The sequence below is a fragment of the Calypte anna genome, chromosome 4 (assembly GCF_003957555.1).
Source record: "Calypte anna isolate BGI_N300 chromosome 4, bCalAnn1_v1.p, whole genome shotgun sequence".
Taxonomy (NCBI): domain Eukaryota; kingdom Metazoa; phylum Chordata; class Aves; order Apodiformes; family Trochilidae; genus Calypte; species Calypte anna.
The window spans coordinates 10839506-10857683 of record NC_044247.1 but is presented as its reverse complement, the minus strand read 5'-3'; the positions used below and the strand labels follow the sequence as shown (position 1 = coordinate 10857683).

General features: G+C 39.5%; 1 protein-coding gene across 1 annotated transcript in view; it reads left to right on the top strand.

Moving 5' to 3' along the window:
- Positions 1-1174: 1174 nt before the first annotated feature.
- The window catches only part of LOC103528412 (connector enhancer of kinase suppressor of ras 2), a 155775-nt gene continuing 138771 nt past the window's right edge, over positions 1175-18178 (top strand). Inside the window, exon 1 of the mRNA XM_030449060.1 lies at positions 1175-1241. Coding sequence (XP_030304920.1) covers positions 1175-1241 — 67 coding nt within the window. The remainder of the gene's footprint in view (positions 1242-18178) is intronic.

Sequence of the window (18178 nt, the reverse complement as noted above, 5' to 3'; positions counted from 1 at the left end):
GAGCAGAGCAGGAAGCAAAGGCACAGATGAAAGATTACTGACTAGAAAGGTGGAACTGCTTTGTTCTGTCTTTTTTCTTTTTTTTTTTTTTTTTTAGGGAATCTGAGTTTCTCCCCCAGGGATGAAATAGTAGGGCTGAATATCTCAGGCAATGGATCAATGGATCAACCAGACAGCAGGCAACCCTTCAACCAGGATGCAGAATGTGGGCTGCAAAGCATCACAAAAGGGTCCAAAAGGGATTCTTTGGCATATCTCATTTAAATGTTTCTCCTCCATCTTAGGGAAGGGTAGCAAACTTGAGTATTAGGGATATTGAAAACATTTTTCTTTCCCCTCCCTAACAAAAGGGAGAGGTTGACTTACGGTCCCAGTGCTTTGACTCAAGAAACTTGCAATACTTGTCTGTATTAAAGTGCTGTCGTAGTGAAAATTGACTCTTTGGTGCTGTCATTCTTTCACTCTGTACTGAGCAGCTCATAGGAGGAAATATTTTGGTTTGAATGTAGCCAGAAAAAAAGAGTTTTCTTCCATAAGTCTCTTCCTGGGTGAGACTTTTAATACTGTGTTTGAGGTGCTGAATTGCATGATTCCATAGGATGACTCCAGCAACGTTTTGCATTGTAAAGATGGAGATGCTCAGCAGTTTGCCAGATGCCAAGTGATATTCTGATATTTCTATCTTCCCTTTAAACTGAGTGACAGTCAGCATATTCATAATGAAGCCAAGACAATCTGCTATCAAGTTACAGTAGTGATATTTTCCCTGATGAAGATCCCAGAGCTCGTTGGAATAAAGCTCCTTAAAACTCAGGGTCTGGAATAGCTCCAGCTTGAATTGCTCTCCGTGTAAGATAATTTTATATTTGTGCCAGTCTAATAAGTAGATCAGTGGGTAGAGGTTTTTGTAAGTAAGTCTATATGTACTGCACCATTTCCTGGCTCTGTGCTCCAGTGTGTTGCAGGCTGTGTGCAGTGGGGGAGGTGCCAGAGCTGATCAAGCAGTGTAATTTTATACATTACTGAATCAGTGCAGGGGAAACCTGGAGGGACAAAGCATCATCTTCTCTTTGGACTGCACTGTAAAATCCTCCTGCTCTCTCAGCCCAGCCATGCTCTGATACGTTTTTTCTCTCCTTTTTTCTGATTTTGGTGTGAATGATAAAGTGATCTGATGATGGCTCTCGTTATGGAACCTATTAGCAAGTGGACGCCCAAGCAAGTAGTGGATTGGATGAAAGGTATGATCATTTATTACCATGTATTCTCTGTACTTTGGATTCTTGCAATTTACAGATCTGCTCTTGCATTCTTTGTTTGGGAAAGAGTTCATTCAGTTTCAATATTGCATAGGCTGCTTTGCACAGTAGTTTTTCAGACACGACTGAAGGCAGAGGCTGTTTCAGCTGTGCAGCATGTTGTTGGAATTTCTGCTGGGAGCTGAGCGGGGATCAAATGCATTTGTTGCTAAATGCAGGCACGGAGTGGTTGTGTCTCACAGCTCCATTATGCACTGCACAGCCCAACGTTAGGATGTTTGCTTGCTTGAAATTTGCCCTGATTAGGTCTGTTTGGCTCAGATCAGGTGATCTGATGCAGTGGCTGTGCAGCACTCGTGTGTGTAGTTTAGGGGACCACAAGCAGCAGAAGGTGCCAGTGACTGGACTGAGGAATTCTGCTCCTTCCCTGACACGTCCTGATTTGTTCAGGCTTCCCAACCACTCTGCTGTTGTATCCAGCACCCCCCTGTCCCAATCCCCATCCCCATCCCTCTCTGGACCCATGGAGGGTGCAACCCATGCCCTGCCTGGGGTGTGCAGGGCTGAGCAGTGCTGGGCTGGGGAAACTCTTCCCCAGAACTTGCCAGGGAGGATGATTTCCCCGCACATTCGCAGCTTCCCGACACAGCCAGAAGCTGTGACATGTTTTGCCTGACAATGCTCACGGCTGTGCTGCAAACAGATTGCCTTGGATGGGAGGGTGAAGAATTGCTTGTGATGAGGAGTGTTTGAAATTTCTCCAGGCATGGGGATAAATGGATTTCCACCCTAGGATGCATGAGTGTTGTTAGGTTTTGCTCCGCATCAGCTGTCTGTCTCGGGGAGAAATAATTTCTGCTACGAGGCATCTCTGTTATGTAAGGAGGAGAGGTGCAAATTGTGCTCCTGCCCTCACCCAGGGAAATCATTTCTGGAATGTGATTACTGAACTTACTGGAGAGTTGAATTGGCTGCCCACCATAATATCCTTAAAGCTTTCCAAGTGTTATCGTTCATAAGGGGATGGTTTGATCTCATTTTGCTGAGATATGTCTCCATACTTAAGTGAAATTGGGCTGTTTAGGTGCTCCTCAGCTGCATTACAATTAGGAGTAACTATTCTTTTCCAAGCATACAGTACAGTGAAGCTAATGGCACCTCAGGGGATGCATGCAGTTTGCTTCTCAGGTGTTTGTGAACTCAGGTTAATTGGGAGATCTTAAGCAGGTCATTAGGATGGATCCCAAAACTCTGAGATAAAGGACTGATTCTCATACTCCAATGTCATAAAATCAATTCTGAACATTTGTGTACATGGGAGTTTTCTGATCCACACCTTTATTTTCAGTATGTAAATGAATGAAAAAATGGACAGATCATTATCTTAACTCATGGCTTACATTATAAGTAAATTAAATGTCAAAGGGTGTGTAATACTTGTTGCTGAATTTCAAAAGACTTCCTGCCACTTTTTAAAATCTATTTTGCCAGTTACACCTGGAGTAACATTAATCCATAACATTGATCCATAACATGTGTAGCATTGACCATGGGCGGGTCATGCAGACAAAAGGTTTTTAATGGTATGGAGTTGCCTGACTGTTGAATTTCTGTACAGAGACTGCAGCCATAGGGCTGTCTGGAGTAGGCAGTGTTCCCAGCTGTGTGCCTCTGGGATTGAGCATCCATAGGTAGAATGCAACAAATACTGAGGTGCTGACAAGAGAGGTGTTTTCCTTGGTGATATGAATGCTACAGAAAGCTGCACATGTGCCCAGTTTGGCCATGCTAAGATCACAAGACCCCCTTTATATCCCAGTGTTTGCCTTTATAAATCCATTCTTCAACTCAGCCAAAGAACAGACCTAACAAACCCAAATGGAACCAGACCAGAATTAGTTGAAAACTACTTGTAAATCCCTTACTTCACCAAATTTGCCCTATTTTGGTCACTGTTTACCTGTAAGTCACATATATTCTGAACATCAGCTCCATCAGCTGTAGTAATTCTGCTCAACAGCTATTAATGCATTAGAGAAGGTCTGCACAGATAGTAATATTCAAGTGATGAGGTGGCTTTTACTTATGTCTTCTCTGCTGAACAGTACACTTTGACAACATTAAAAGATCTAGTAAAGACATTTTTTAAGTATTAAACTCACAACCACACCGTGGGTGTGTGATAGTATCTGTGCAGCATGTTAAGAAACAATGTAAGAAATGCTGCCAGTGTAGTATGACTCTTTTTTTGCTTAAAACTGTGTATTCATTTAGCTTTATTTCTAAGGGTTGTATATTATGACATTTTACAGGGAAATTCAAGTCAAAAAAACATATTGCTATCATTTATCCTCATTATTTCAGCTATAGTAATTATTTTTAAAAGCTGTTAATAAAGTACATGTTTTACTTAACTGGCAGTAAGTACCAGCACCATGAAACAGTTGAAGAGAAGATGGAAGAAAGCCCCAAAACTGATGTTAATAGTTTGAGACCTGGCTACCCAGAATGTTCCCTGGTTCTGGGCTGTTGGTATCAGAAGCAGCAGTAGACAAAGCCCCAACCAAGAGGGGACACCCTTCTGTTCCTTTCCTTAAGGAAATGTTACTTGCCAAAAAGAGTAAAAATCAGTAGTCTCTAAGGAACATTCTTATGACAAGGTGGCATCTTGTATCTGGCCCCAGTTCCTTTCTCAGGAACTCATTCAACTGGAATTCAACTTGGGAACTGCATCTGATGGCAGGGACAACCTGGAAAGGCCATCCAGGTCTTTAGAAATTGATTTTTGAGGCTTACAGAGGATCTAGAAGCTAAGACTTTAGACACCTTTGGGTTAAAGAATTTGTCTTTGCACAAAAAGATTTTGTAACACAGCAGAAGGCCCTGTGCTTAAAAAGAAAGTTTTCAAAGAAGCAGGAAAAAGTAGTGGTGAAGATACAGCTTCTAGTCACTATTCTTTTTTTTCTCCACAATTTTACCAGATTTTTAAATTTCTCTAAACAGTTTTCACTTCAGAAAAGGAGCAAGTATCTCTCCTGGTATATACCCATTTCTTACATAACTTAAATGTTGTCCCAGGGATATGTGCTATGGGCCAAAAAGAGAAAGAACTTTGCCTTGCTCAAGTTCCATTGTGGCACTGCTGGAAAACAAATATTACCCATGAAGCTTGCAGGTACATTAACAGTTAGAATAATTTTCAGACTTGGGTAGCTTTTCCTTGGATGGATTTTAACATATTAATGGGAGTAAGTGACACACTGTACTTCAGTATTTTTATTTGTAATAATACTTCTACCTGGAGACTTTGTAGGGGTGGCTCAGGGGGAGTGGTATGGTGTCTTATTCCTGACTTATTTGCACTTGGGATTAATAAAAGATCATAGTTTGTGTTTCCATTGGAAATAGAACTTAAAAGGTATTCTCTGTACTTTTTAAAATAACAATATTTCAGATTTTGTACTGCCTAAGTGAAGCAGTTTACAAGTAGATCATTTAAAATGTGAACTCATTTCCAGAGATGTGACACTTCTGTCCAAATAGATATTAACTTGTCAAAACAATCCAATGAGATGAAATTAAATACAATGCAATGAAACTCAGCTGTGACTTCCAGAGAATGGAACACTATTAAACAGCTGAAAATTAAAATAGGAAGACAGTTATTTCCTAAGTACCTGTAAGTAATAACTCCACGTGGAGTCAGTTACTCAAAAGTCTTGAGGATTGCCAGGAGGGTTTTTCTGCTGAAACAGCCTGCAGAGGAGGTTTCTCTCCTAATGAATGCTCAGTTTCAGAAGCTCCTCTCTCAACTGCAACACATTTTTTTCCCCTTTAAATCCAGAATTTCTCCACTCTCAACAGGAGATGCAGACACGAAAAAATAAAATTTAATTCAGTTGGTAAACTGATTAACTGTGCTGCACTGATCCTGTGCAGAATAATTATATGTTTAGCTGAAGGGTTTTCCTTAGCATGTAATTCCCTGATTTCAAGCTGGCTCAGAAAAGAGAAAGGAAGGGAGGGAAGGGGGAGCTGGGAGCAGGGATGCTGATGACGTTGTGGACTTGTTAGCATTCAGGTCATGCAGGGCTCAGGCAAACCCCTTCTCAGTCTTCTTTTTCTTTTCATTAGCTCACTACCTGTTCTGTAGCAGCCTGGTGTAACCAGGGAGTCTCCTCTATTTACAGAATGTGGTGTATAAACTCTTAGAGCCAACTGGAGACACAGAAATATTCTGCTCTACTGCAAAAGCAGCCCAGAGGTGCTGAGCTGGATGCTATTTGGCTTCCTCAGGTCCTGAGAAACCCATAATGAAAGAGCTTCACAAGATGCAATTTGAAGAGGAGTAGGTAACCCAGGTCATATCTGATTTAGAAAAACGGAGGTTTTCTAAAATCTTTCCAGTTCTTTCTGAAGACAAATGGGTTTTGAAGAGAACTAAGAGCCACAAATAGAGATGTCCTCAGAATCAGCACTGCATTTGCAAGCAGATCTGAAGTAAAGGTTTCATCTTTTTCCTTCTACTCTCGCCAATTTCAAAACCCAAACCAAAAATTGACTTGCTGGGGCTCCCCTTGGATTACTGCATCCCATAGCACCACATTCCCAGCTGTTAATAGGAAGTCCCTGAATCAGAATTGTCTGCAATTCCTCTCTGACTCCTTTGACAAGTTTCAGACTGTAACACCTTTTAGTAATGAATTGTGGCAACAACTCCTCTGTTGAGTGATGTAAAGTATGGGCTTTAAAAGGGACTATACAAACTGTAACCTGAAAGTTTAGGGTTTCAGCTCAGTGTCTCTTGGTAAGGAAATCTAGCAGTCTAGCACAGGTGAGTTGTTCTCTTGTGATGAGTAAATATGCCATGAGAACACATTGGATTTTTCTTTACTCTCTTTCCTTTGATGTTTTGCTTTCTTTTTAATTTTTAAAAAATCATCTTCTGTTGTCTGGATTTTCTCTAAATTCTTTTTTATTCTAATGTTCTTCCAAAATATTTGCATATCACTAAGGATGAGTATTTATTACAGTTACTGGGAAAAAAAGGCCTGGCAAGCATGTCACAGCTTTGTTATCACCTTTGGTACACATGGAAAATGAAAGCAGATGCAGTCAATGATAGCCATAAATCGTAATTTTTATCCAGGAACCTTTTGAGGACCAATTAGAAACTGGCCTATATATCTTCCAAGAACTGACTGGATTAGCAGTGTCTCCAGAAAAGATTTCAGCAACATTTAGCAATTAAATGGTCTGTCTTTACTAGCTGGAGTTTTATGGATCTATTAAAAAATTTCCCTATCTATAAGGCAGATACATTCAGACCTTTTAAATAAATGTAATCCTGCTTGCAGAGAAAAGTCAGAGCTCAAGTCACATTTACCAAGTGTAACCAATCTTCCAGGTCATTATGTAGAGAAATTCATTTCATTGTCTTGAACCTTAACATAGGCACCCAGACCCAGTTCTCATTCATTCCTGTGTCTTACAACTTTACCATAAGTTCTCAATACACATTATGCAAAATCCCCAACTTTCTTTAAGTTCTGACCACTATGGGGAGGACAGAGTAGCAATGAAAATCCAGAAGAGATTTACCTTTTCCAGGTCTCCATTATTTCACACCATGTCATATTCAGAAGGAAAATTCAGAATAAATTGGATCCTAGGGATGAATTGAGGCACTTTACATCAAGAAACTGCAAAGATACTGGAGCCTCCTGAGCAAAAATACACTTCCCTGGTTTCTTCCCAGACATAATCCCGACAACACATTGTAGAGAGACATTGTCAACCAGGTGCCTTGAGTTGCCAAAAAGTGGGTATGTGTCCCACCTTTATTGGCCCCCTGGTCTTGCTCATGCCCAATAGGGGCCTGTCCTAATCAGGCACAGGTGGACTCACACCCACTCTTTGGCAACTCAAGGCACCTGGTTGACAATGTCTCTCTACAACACATTCTTGCCCTATTAGTTCTAGATTCTAAATTATTAATTGCTTTGGCAGGAGTGACTGCAACACACATACCAGAACCCTGATGACTCCGCATGCAACACTTCAGGGTTACTATTGCAAGTTTAGAAAATGTGTATTTCTTAGAAAAATAGCAGAACACCTCAGTGCTGCAGCATTTCTGGCTGCCTAAGCTGGAAACCAGTTTTAGAAACATTAAACTTTGCAGAAAAATATGTTGTGAATAGCATTTTAGTGCTTGTTAGAGAAACCCTGTCTGGATGGTGGAGTTTCAGGTGAAGTTCTTCCCATCTAATGTGTCTCAAACCCAGCAAAAAGGCAGCTGTGTCCTTTCTGGCTCTGTCCTCCACATGGTCTCCTAAATGTGGGTCAGATGGATGCTTCATGTGGTTGAACACAGAAATATTCTTAGCTTTTCCTACCTAGTGAAATTTCCATAAAAGACAGGTTTAATGTCTGCATTTCTGTTTGCAACAAAGGCAAAAAATGCAGGAGGTACAACAAATATTACCAGGTTTGAGTATGGCAGGGAAGTAAAAAGTATGTTACAGTTTGTCCTGAGGTGTTTTGTAAAACTCTTGTAGCAACTACAAAGGTTTAAAAGCTGAAAAGGAAATAACTGTTCTTTTTTTAATGTCATTCTTGCTGGAAACAGCTGTCCTGTCCTGCTGACAGAAATGGGGGCTGCAGCTCCTCTGGTGAAATTAGTGACACTGTTGATATTCAATGAATTATTGTAGTTAAAAAGCTACAATAGTATGGAATATGGCTGAGCAAGAATAAACATTTGTTCAATGCTGTAGATATCTTCTAAATGTTACTTCTGAAGTTTAGTTTTATCACCAAGCATGAAACTTTCCTGTTTCCTAACACCATTGCAGTGATGACAAGAGTTGGAAAGATGGAGCTTCCTGAGTTGTCATTACAGGATCCAGAGAGAGAGAAAAAAATGACAAGGTTGTGTCTGTGAAGAGCTCTAGTGGTGAATCAGAATGAAATTATTACTGCTTAACTAATACTCAGATGGCTCCCAAGAAGCATCCTTGTTGACCTTCAGCAGCTATGCACTCATGAATTCAAGAATACAAAGTTTGGTTTTTTCCCACTCAAATTCTCCACCTCTTCTCAAGTCAAATGAATTATAAAAAGACTGTGGTGCATTTTAGTGTGTACTAAGAATGTAACACTCATTTTACAAAATTCATTCAGCCCTGCTCCCTACAAAAGTAGGCACCTTTTTCATTGGATCATCTTACAGAGGCTGGAAAAACTCTATAGGTTTCAGGAGTTCTTAAGACACTTGTCTTCTGTAACTGTGCTGGAACTACTACAAGCACAGAAAGGACTAATTTGACACCTCTGCTTTTTAGCTTACCTAGAACACTACCTCTGCTTGAGTCCAGACAGACAGGGGTGTCAGCAGCATGACAACTCAGAGAGGAGTAATTATCACTTGAATGAAAAGGATGTTACAGCTCTCTCTTTACCAGCTTCCCCATTCCCTTTTTGTCTCTCTGCTCCTGTTTATTTGTATTATTCTCTAGCAGGATATTTCTTGCCTCTTTCATATTCAGATGGAGACTGAGCATTAGCTTGTGAAGCAAAGTCTTCTTTTAACCTCACAGATTCTAGTTCTGGCCTTATATATCCCAGGAAGGGTTGCAGTGATTTGGAAGTGGATTGCCTTCAAAATCCAGGAGAAAGTAACAAAAGGAGAGCAATGGGAGGAAAGAGTGGAAGAACTCACTTCTTGATGATAAATCCCTTTTCTCTCCCTCCCCAGTACTCTCCAATCCATGTCCAGTCCTGTGTGGCAGCTTTTACTGTCCTGTAGTACTGAGTTCAGGTGATACAACAGGGAGCTCAGCTGCTCTACCATGTGGTCTGTCCTGAAATCCAAGTATTCCTGCTTTTTTCCAAACAGAAAGATGTGTCCATCCTAACCATGGCAAACAACAGAAACCAAGAGGCACAAGTCGGCGAGTTTTGATCTAAAGCTTGGTGAAGTAGGAATACTTCTGTGTGTTGCAGATGTGTACAATTCCATCAGAAGGTTCTTTTATAAATAAAGGGTTACCCTTTTGACAGCCTCTGATTAATCAGAGCAAGCTGAAAGCCACCTGCCTGCAAGAGCCCCAGCACAACCTCTGGTAGCTTTAGGATGCAGCTAAAGAGAGGAAATATTGATGTTTCATTGATTCCACATTAAACTCTACTGTGAATACCAAGGATGCTTCTGAATTCTCTTTCAGACCATGAAATATTTCTTCCCTGGAAGACATGGGGAGGTGGTTCAGCAATGGCATTCCCTGGATAGGAACAGATTTTATTCTAGATAGGAATGTGCTGCAGTGGGCACATGGATGCAGCCAGGCAAGTCAGCATCTGTTATTGATCACTCAGCATGACCAATGAGCTCATCATGAAAATGTCCTGAATTACACCACACTAAGGAGAGACTTTAATTGCTCATTGTCAAGAGATTTCAATTGTTCCTTGCCAAGCCACAATGAGAATTTTCCTTAGCTACACAGACAGCAGCTTTATGGTTTACAGAGGAAATAGACACTGAAAGCAGAGAAAAAACACCTTGAAACTTGCATTTGAATCACATAGTTGGAGGGAACAGGTAGAATAATATAGAAGTTCAGAATATTCATTATTTAAATGTCATATAAACAGAAATAGATCCACTTAGTGCAGTAGGTTTCCAAAATTAGATCATGAAGAATGAAGAAAGCTTGTGAAAAATCTCTCAAAAACACAACAAATAATTACCTAAGGAATAAAACAGAGACATTATAACAATAGAGAGACAGGAAATCTCCACACAGGAAATAAAAGGCAGGCAAAGCTATATTATATGTCTAAATAGTTATAAATTAGAAAAATGGAGGAAAACACATCTTGAGGCTTTGAAAAGTGGACTTAAACCAACTAGGGAACAAGGGAACCAACACACTGGGGCATCTTATCAGCTATTCCTTCTTCATCTGATAGTTCTCAGAACAAGTTATCAACAGGTTTGGGGGTAGCAGCAGCAATATTTATTTGCACATCAGCAGTGAGGAGACACTTTAATTAGAAACCAAACTGCTCACATGATCATTCAGGGAAAGTGTTTTAATTCAATCTCCTAATCATTCTGAAAGCCATCAATATTAATCAGAATGTGGAGAAACCCTTCCCTGTTCCTTGTTGGTCATGGGCTGCTCTTTGCCTGTTCTCTCCATGATTAAGTTCCAGAAATTTTACACATCCAAAGGTAGCTCTGTGGTTACTTCATTAATGAAATAATTTCATTATTTCTCCTTAATGAGGTCCTCCAGTGCCAAAATAGTATGCATTATTTTAAAGATGTTTAAAAAATATTTATATTTACAATATTTTTTTTTTAATTAACAACATTTTCAATTGAAAGATGTTGCTATATAGGGAATCTTGGCATTTGAAATTAATTAATTCCATATAACCCTTGGCATTTTTTCCAAAGGCACTGGTTTTCAGAGGTATTTAAGTATCCCATGAATGTCTTTCACAGGTCTCCAGCTTCCATGTTTAAATCCAGGCAGAAATTCCACATAACTAAAGCTACCTGGTTCTTCTGTGCAATGTCAGCCTGGCCTGCTGACTGCAGGGCACAAAAAATGCTTCACCCCAGTGCTTTTCTAAACTCTTTTACCACCTAATGTAATGCTTGAATTGAGTTGCTGAAATTCTCATAAAATTCATTCTTTCAAATCTCATTAAGGTCCCATCTTTTGAGGGGAAATGGTAAACAGAATTTCAGTTTTTGCTTGCAATCTGCCACATAATAGGAGAAATTTAAGCCTTATAGCATCATGTTAAGCCCTGTCAATGTGCCATCCTGGAACAGGCTGTATTTGTTCTCATAATGAAGCAAACAACAACAGTGAAAAAGCAGAAGCAAACAAACTGCATCTGTGGTTAAGCTTAATAAGAAGCCATGCAAACTTGGGCTGACATTATCTGTGCAAGCCCCACCTTGGGCATCACTTTATGCTGTTAGGAAAGTTTCGTGGAGATGATTAAGAGAAGGCCACAGTTGTATACAAAATTAATAAAATATATCTTTATCCTTTTCAGCAGTTCAAGAGAGACCAGGATGAATTACATGTGTCTATCAGACCATCACTAATCCTTGTGGAGCCAATGGTTTTTGTTACTCCCCAGCTCCCATCCCCAAAACATGGTGAGGAAGCTCCATGACTAAGCACTGCCTGAATTATAACAGAACTGACATTTTTTAGTTTTGGTGAAGAGAGATAAAACAGAAGATTAATCAGAAGAACCATTTAGTGTATACATTAATATATTGGCCAGCTTCTTACTCTTAAAAAGTACATTTTGAAACAGGAACTGTGATTCTTTTGAGAGTCAAACACGAAGAAGGTTTCTCAGTTCCTTCCAAGGGGCACAGAGGAGTTTGAATCTAAGGGAAGGGGAATTATCTGAGAGTTTAGCTGAATAAATAGAAAGTCAATTGTATTTCCAGACTATGGATGCACTATCAAACGTGCTGCTTTCAATCTAGTGACTGTCAATACCACTCAAACCATAAAAAAGAATAAGAAGAGCATGTTTGCTCTTCTTGTCTCAGAAATTAAGATTTCTGCAACAGATATCCTAAAGGCAGCTGAAGGTGAGCTCCTATCAGTGAATGCTGCATACAGATCAACCTGGTCCACAAGACAGTCTGGTAAATGAGAGACAACTATGGAAAATAAATCCATTAGTACAGTGCAGCATTCCTTGTGCAGAAGTGTCAGTATATCTTGTGGACTGTCTGCGTAATGTAATAAAACTGATCAAGCAGTATAATTAGGAAATATTCTTGAGGGACACTTTAGTTCACAGTGCAGTCATGCACTGGCATATTTGCTTTTTTCCAATCTAAAATTTATAGGATCTAGCAAGAGTTCTCTTGATAAAAGCAACCAGCAACTAGTAAAGACACCACATTTATTAAAGCCATGCTTACTTCCCATGTTCATTATCTTCCATTCTACCTCTGTGCAATTTCTGTTTCCCACTCCTGTGTTTTAGCTCATTGGTTTCACTCTAAAAATCAATAAATGCTACAGACAAGGAGGATACTAACAGGAGTGGAAAAAACCTACCTAGAAATCCATCAAAGGAAGACAGAGCAGTCTAGTGCAGTTATTGGCAAACGCAAGGATGACTTCTGATAAAAAATACAGGGACAATTACACATAAAGAACGGGGAAAGTACTGCTTACACACAGGGGTGGTAGCACTGCTGTTCAGATTCAAATAACAAACTCATGTAAAGGTAAATATGATGTCTATGATTCAGAAAATCCTCATTTTTCTAAATCCATATCAAACCAAGTCATCGTGGTGGCATTTCCATTTTTACCCCAATGAAAGGTATGCTGATGTGAGCTTCACTGAGATCCCAGCAGTCTGAGGTGATAGAGAGCAGTCAAAACACTTTGAAAAACAGTGTTAAAACTCATGGCCTCATTCACTCCTAATGAAAGGCAAAAGGGAGATGGGAACTGTCTGTTCTCCCTGTGTGCATTGTGTGCTTCTCCTCTGTTTTAAAGAGCAATCACCCTTCAGTCCACAGCTGGCACTTCAGTTCAGCAGAGCATTGTCCTTGCACAGCTTTTACAACAGTGTGTAAAACTTCTGAGATGAAAGCCACGATGGGAATATAGGAACATTATCAGCATCCTGCTGCCTGGTAGGTTCTTTTCTTTTCCAGATCAGAAAACCTGGGACAAGACTATTTACTAGCAAAGAGCAATGGCAACCTCAGACCCTGTGGACTCCTAACTTCTTCTTAGCCTCTGGTGTCTCCCCTAGAGCAGAATTTCAACACAAAACTGCTGGTGCACAGTTCAAGATATTTTTGAACTGCTAAAAAGAATGCCCCCAGTGACAGGCAGAGTTGTCAGGGACTGAAAGAGGTATGAGAAGTTCAAACCAAGCAGGTAAAGGTCCTGAGCTTTACAGCTAATAAGTATTCCAAGAGCAACAACTCCTAATAGTGACAGGGAGAGCCAGGGATTACTGTCAGCATCTGCAGCACATTAAAGTTTTATTTTTGGGTGCTTGCACTTTCGAATCACAATTATTGTTCCATAGTGCAGAGAAAGTGCTCCAGGAAAGATCTGGCTTGCAATGACCTCATTGGGGAAATCACATCTTCACAACTGAAGCATTTTTCTGCTTGCTTATAGCCCATTAATTAAGGGGAAAAAAGAAACACGTTATTCATCATGTTTGCTGTGGTTGGATTTGAAGTGCTGAGAATGAAAATAATAGTCTTGATTGTTATTATTAAGTAATATTAAATGGATTGTCAGAAGGAATAAATACAATTGGGCCTGTGAAGGTTTAGACATCTGGTACAAGCATATGGTTGGGAATCATTAACTAATTGTTACAAAAATATAACAAAATGTGTTTTTAATGGCAGAGTCCAGGCCTTTAGGAGGCCTGTTCCATGTGCTTCCCTCTTGAATCAAAGCTCCTTACTGTCCCTGTTGTGCCTTTCCAAGAGCATATGCAACACTTGTTAAGTCCCTGAGTTTACTTATTTTGAAAGAAACAACTTACACATCTCCTGTGGAAACTAATTTGCAGAAAATGTTTTTGGTGGTATTGATTTTTCTGTGGTAAATGGTCTTCTAAAGGTGGTGGTGGGGGGGAGGCAGATGACAGTGCATGGGGAAGACTTGGGAGGAATTCCCTAAGCAGGAAGTCAGCCTGGGTACCAATGCTCAGGTGTCCATTTAGCAAGAATGATTCTGTATATTCATTCACATAATGACTCAGCACTAAGTGATGATTTTTTTTCTGAAGGGGGCCTACAAGAAGAGAGGAGAAGGCTCCAAGGAGACCTTATTTCTTACTGTGAAATTTGAAATTTCTTAATTCCAAGGAGACCTTACTGGAGCCTTTCAGGTCTGCAGGGGACCTACAAGAAAATCCTGTGAGGGATTTTTTAGGCTGTCAGGTGGTGATAGGACTGGGGGAATGGATTCCAAGTAGAGGAAGGGAGATTTAGATTGGAAGTTAGGAAGAAGTTCTTCACCATGAGGGTGGTGAGACACTGGCACAGGTTGCCCAGAGAGGTGATGGAAGCCCCATCCATCCCTGGAAGTTTTAAGGTCAGTCTGGGGGTGGCTCTGAGAAACCTGAGGAGGTTTCTGGGCTCATGGCAGGGGGTTGGAACCGGTGATCTTCAGGGTCCCTTCCAACCCTGAAAATTCTATCATTCTATGTTTTTTCACCCAATGATGCTGTGATGAGTTATCCCCAAGCCATGATGAAGAACTGTAGAGAGCTTTGATAGGTCACACACTACTGCATGGCCAAGTATTAACCAGGAATCATATAGAGAAGCAAAATCACATAATCTGTTCATCATAAGCCAAGCACTCTGTGAACCAGAGCCTATGGGAAAGTGTAACATTAATTCTCTGTTCTTTTTTTGTGTATTTTGATTTCATCTTTGATTCTGTTAACCTAAAACATCTTCACAATATATTCAACAAATGTGACTCGCTGCAATTTTCTTTATGCTACTTATTTAAGGAAAAAAAAGCCTTGGGCTGCACAGCATTACTAACATTGAGAATGCCTGCTGTTTCTCAGGTAGCTGTCAGTTTAGCATAAGGAAATAGCTAATTATTGTAAGCAGGTCAGTGAGGAAGAAATCTGAAAATCTATATTGCAGTTGGACATCAGTGTCCATTGAATTCAGCTGAAATTTCCTACTGCAGAAATACGTGGCTGGAAAAAAAATCCATTGGTAAAAATACATACTGCCAACATTTAACAATGTAACCTTATCAGAGTTGAAATTAAAGTAATGCATGCAAATGAGCTCCTGGATTTGCATTAAGATGAGGTTGAGAAGAGTGGTGAGGAAAACAAGATGTGAGTAAGAAAATAAATCAAAATGATGTGAATAGATACCCTCTTTGATATAACAAAGTTTTTCTACAGGAAGAGTGGATAAGAATCACAGAAAACTTCTCAGACACTGGGCAAGAAACCCTTTGTAAATATATTACTATGTATTCTGTAATATATTTTTATCAAATATTTATTAATTTTTAAAGACTTAAATTACACTTGGGGGTATCAAATCCCTTGAAATTCCAAGGCATTTAAGTACTGCAGTCTGTTTACTCATGTTTAAGAACTCAGAAAATTCTATAAAAACATCAGCTTCCTGTATCATGTGGTGCCAAAATAAATGCTAAGAAAGTGAAAGATTTTACTATTCAGATTATTTTTGGCAGTGTTAAATGTTTGGCTTGATATTTCATTTACTTTGAAGGTTGCAACAGGTTAGATGATTTTATTTTGCAGCAGTTACAATGGACTTTTTAGTGATGACTATGTATATATATATATATAAGAAAAAATATATAAGAAGACAAATATATATAAGAAAAAAACAACCCACTTGTAGGGATATGGTGCCTTAATCTCCTGTATCACTCCTGCCACTGTAAATCACTGGTACATCACTATGAATCAATGTACCCAACACTTCATGGATTTATGCATAGAAGTACTGCTTACAAAACCAATATGGTTTAGAAAAAAAGAGAATTTCTCCCTTTTTAAATGTAGAATTTCTCCCTTTTTAAATGTAAAGTCCACTTTAATTTTTCATATCAGACAATTAAAACTACTTTATTCACTCACAGGTGACATCAAGAGCACATGCACTGCACAGTCCATTGAAATCAACAAGACTGTTTCTAAAATCGGGTGCTATTTGGTATATTTTTGTGCCTATAAACAAGCTGAGCAAGGTGATTGTTGTTTGGTGACACTGAAATGTCCAAATAGCAAAGACACTTCTTTATCTTTTTTTTCTTAAAAAAGAGTTTAGGTAAAATTTGTAGACTTGCTGAGCCAAAAAACCATGTTGGCTCTGTGAACCTTAAAAGCTCTTGTGGTGATCATTTGTCTGCTCCTGTGTAGCTCCAGACACCTATGGAGTCTGAGCTCACCTATGGGCTGAGCTTGGCTGTGATCCCATCACTGATTGGAGCAGAAATTCCTTGACTGCTGCAAGCTCTCATTTAATAGTAGTTTTATAGTTTTACTAAAATTTTTTGTCAGCTGCATTAGTTCACATTTTCACTGCTTCAGGAGAAGACTCAGATCCTCAGAACTGAACTTGCAAGTTAATCTATGTTTTATTATTTAAATATATACCACCAGAGCATTTCTCTTTGAAAGAATAACCTTTTTTTTCCTTTTCTTTTGAGTATAAAAATGGACTTCTCCAAAAGTAACTACATTCTCCATGCGTCGTATGTTCCTCCAGTCTCAAAAGAGATGCAGAAACAGCAAATATTGAAAGCTATTACAGTTAATAAAAATTCTTAACTGTGCTGCATTGATTGTGGCTGGACTGATTACACATTGAGTTTCATATTTTCTCTCTCCTTCAGCTCTAAGTGCATTCAAGTTGGCTTGAAAAAGGAGGGAGAAGAGAAAGTAGAGCAGGAAAGCTGGTGACGTGGATGGGCTCCTTAACATTCCCCTCACACAGGGCTCTGGCAAATCCCTTTCAATCTTTGTGCTTTTCATTAAATCACTACCTGCTTTGTAGCAGCTTTTCTCAAACAGTGATTCTCTGCCATTTACATAACATAAACTCCTGCATTGTGCCAAGAACCACTGTGGGATTGACACCCATAAGGGCTGCTTTGATCTGATCCTTAAAAAAAAAAAATTTACGTCAGCACAAAATTCAGAAAGGAGGAGGAGCAGACTGAGGAAGACATCAAATAAGATGGACAACTCTGGAACACTGTGTTTGAACAACCAGCTCCTCTAGAAAGATAGAGCTGAGTCTTTGCACTATACTTTGTTATCCTGTAGAAAGCTTTGGCCCAGAATGTTGATCATTTTTGAAAGCAGAAGATGCAAAGATCAAAAGAACTCCAAAAGAAAACAGAAAATCTTTCCCTAGCCAGCATGTACACTAATCCAATAAATGGAGGCACCACGAAGAATTACAGCTGAGTGAAAAACCTTCTGCCATAGAACTCCCTAGACCATACAAAAGCTCTAACTGCTATCATTTTTGTTAAAACTCTTTAATCTTCTTTTTTTCCCTCACATTCTTTTTTTTTTTTTCCCAAGGAAATACTGAATATCTTAGGCAGAAAATAATTGGCCAACACGTCTCCTCAGCCAAACTTCCACTGTTCCTTTCTACCCTGAGAATGCAACACATGATCACAAATCCCAAATCTTTCATTCTGACACCTACCCGGGTATTTTATGACAAACTCTCACAGGTTTTGCCTGGGGTGCCACCCTTGAGATCACAGCAGGAGCTGAAGCCCCCAGGCCACATGGATATGGAGAGGAGACACCTGGGAGACCTGAGTACCTTTTTTTTTTTTTTCCGTAGTGACACAGTATGCTGGTGGGAAAACAGAGCCAGGAAACCTTCTTCTCAGAACAGGGATATTAGGTTGTTTTCACAAGTTCAGTGAACTTCTTAGAAGTGATACTTATTATCACCACCGAGAAGGTGAAAATAATGGTTTCTTTGTGCATCACTTGTAGGTGTGGAACTTCCAGAACTAAAGCCATGGACAAAAGTCCAAAGACATAATGATTCCAGGGGTACCTTGCTTAAAACTTGTCACTTCTCTCTTTCTCTTACTTCCAATCCTAAAAGATGCAAGCAGAGAACTGTCTTCATATCAAGTCCTACACCCAGAAATATTTATTTTAGTAATTTAAGAGAGTAAAACTCTTATGCCTCATTTCTTTTCAGTTCTGCACTGCACAGACCTTTAGGACAAGAACAATACAGAGTTAGGCATTAATTGAATATGTAAATTTGCTCATATCTCTCTTGGTACTCTCTGTATTATAGATTTTAATTAGTTTACCAATCTAGA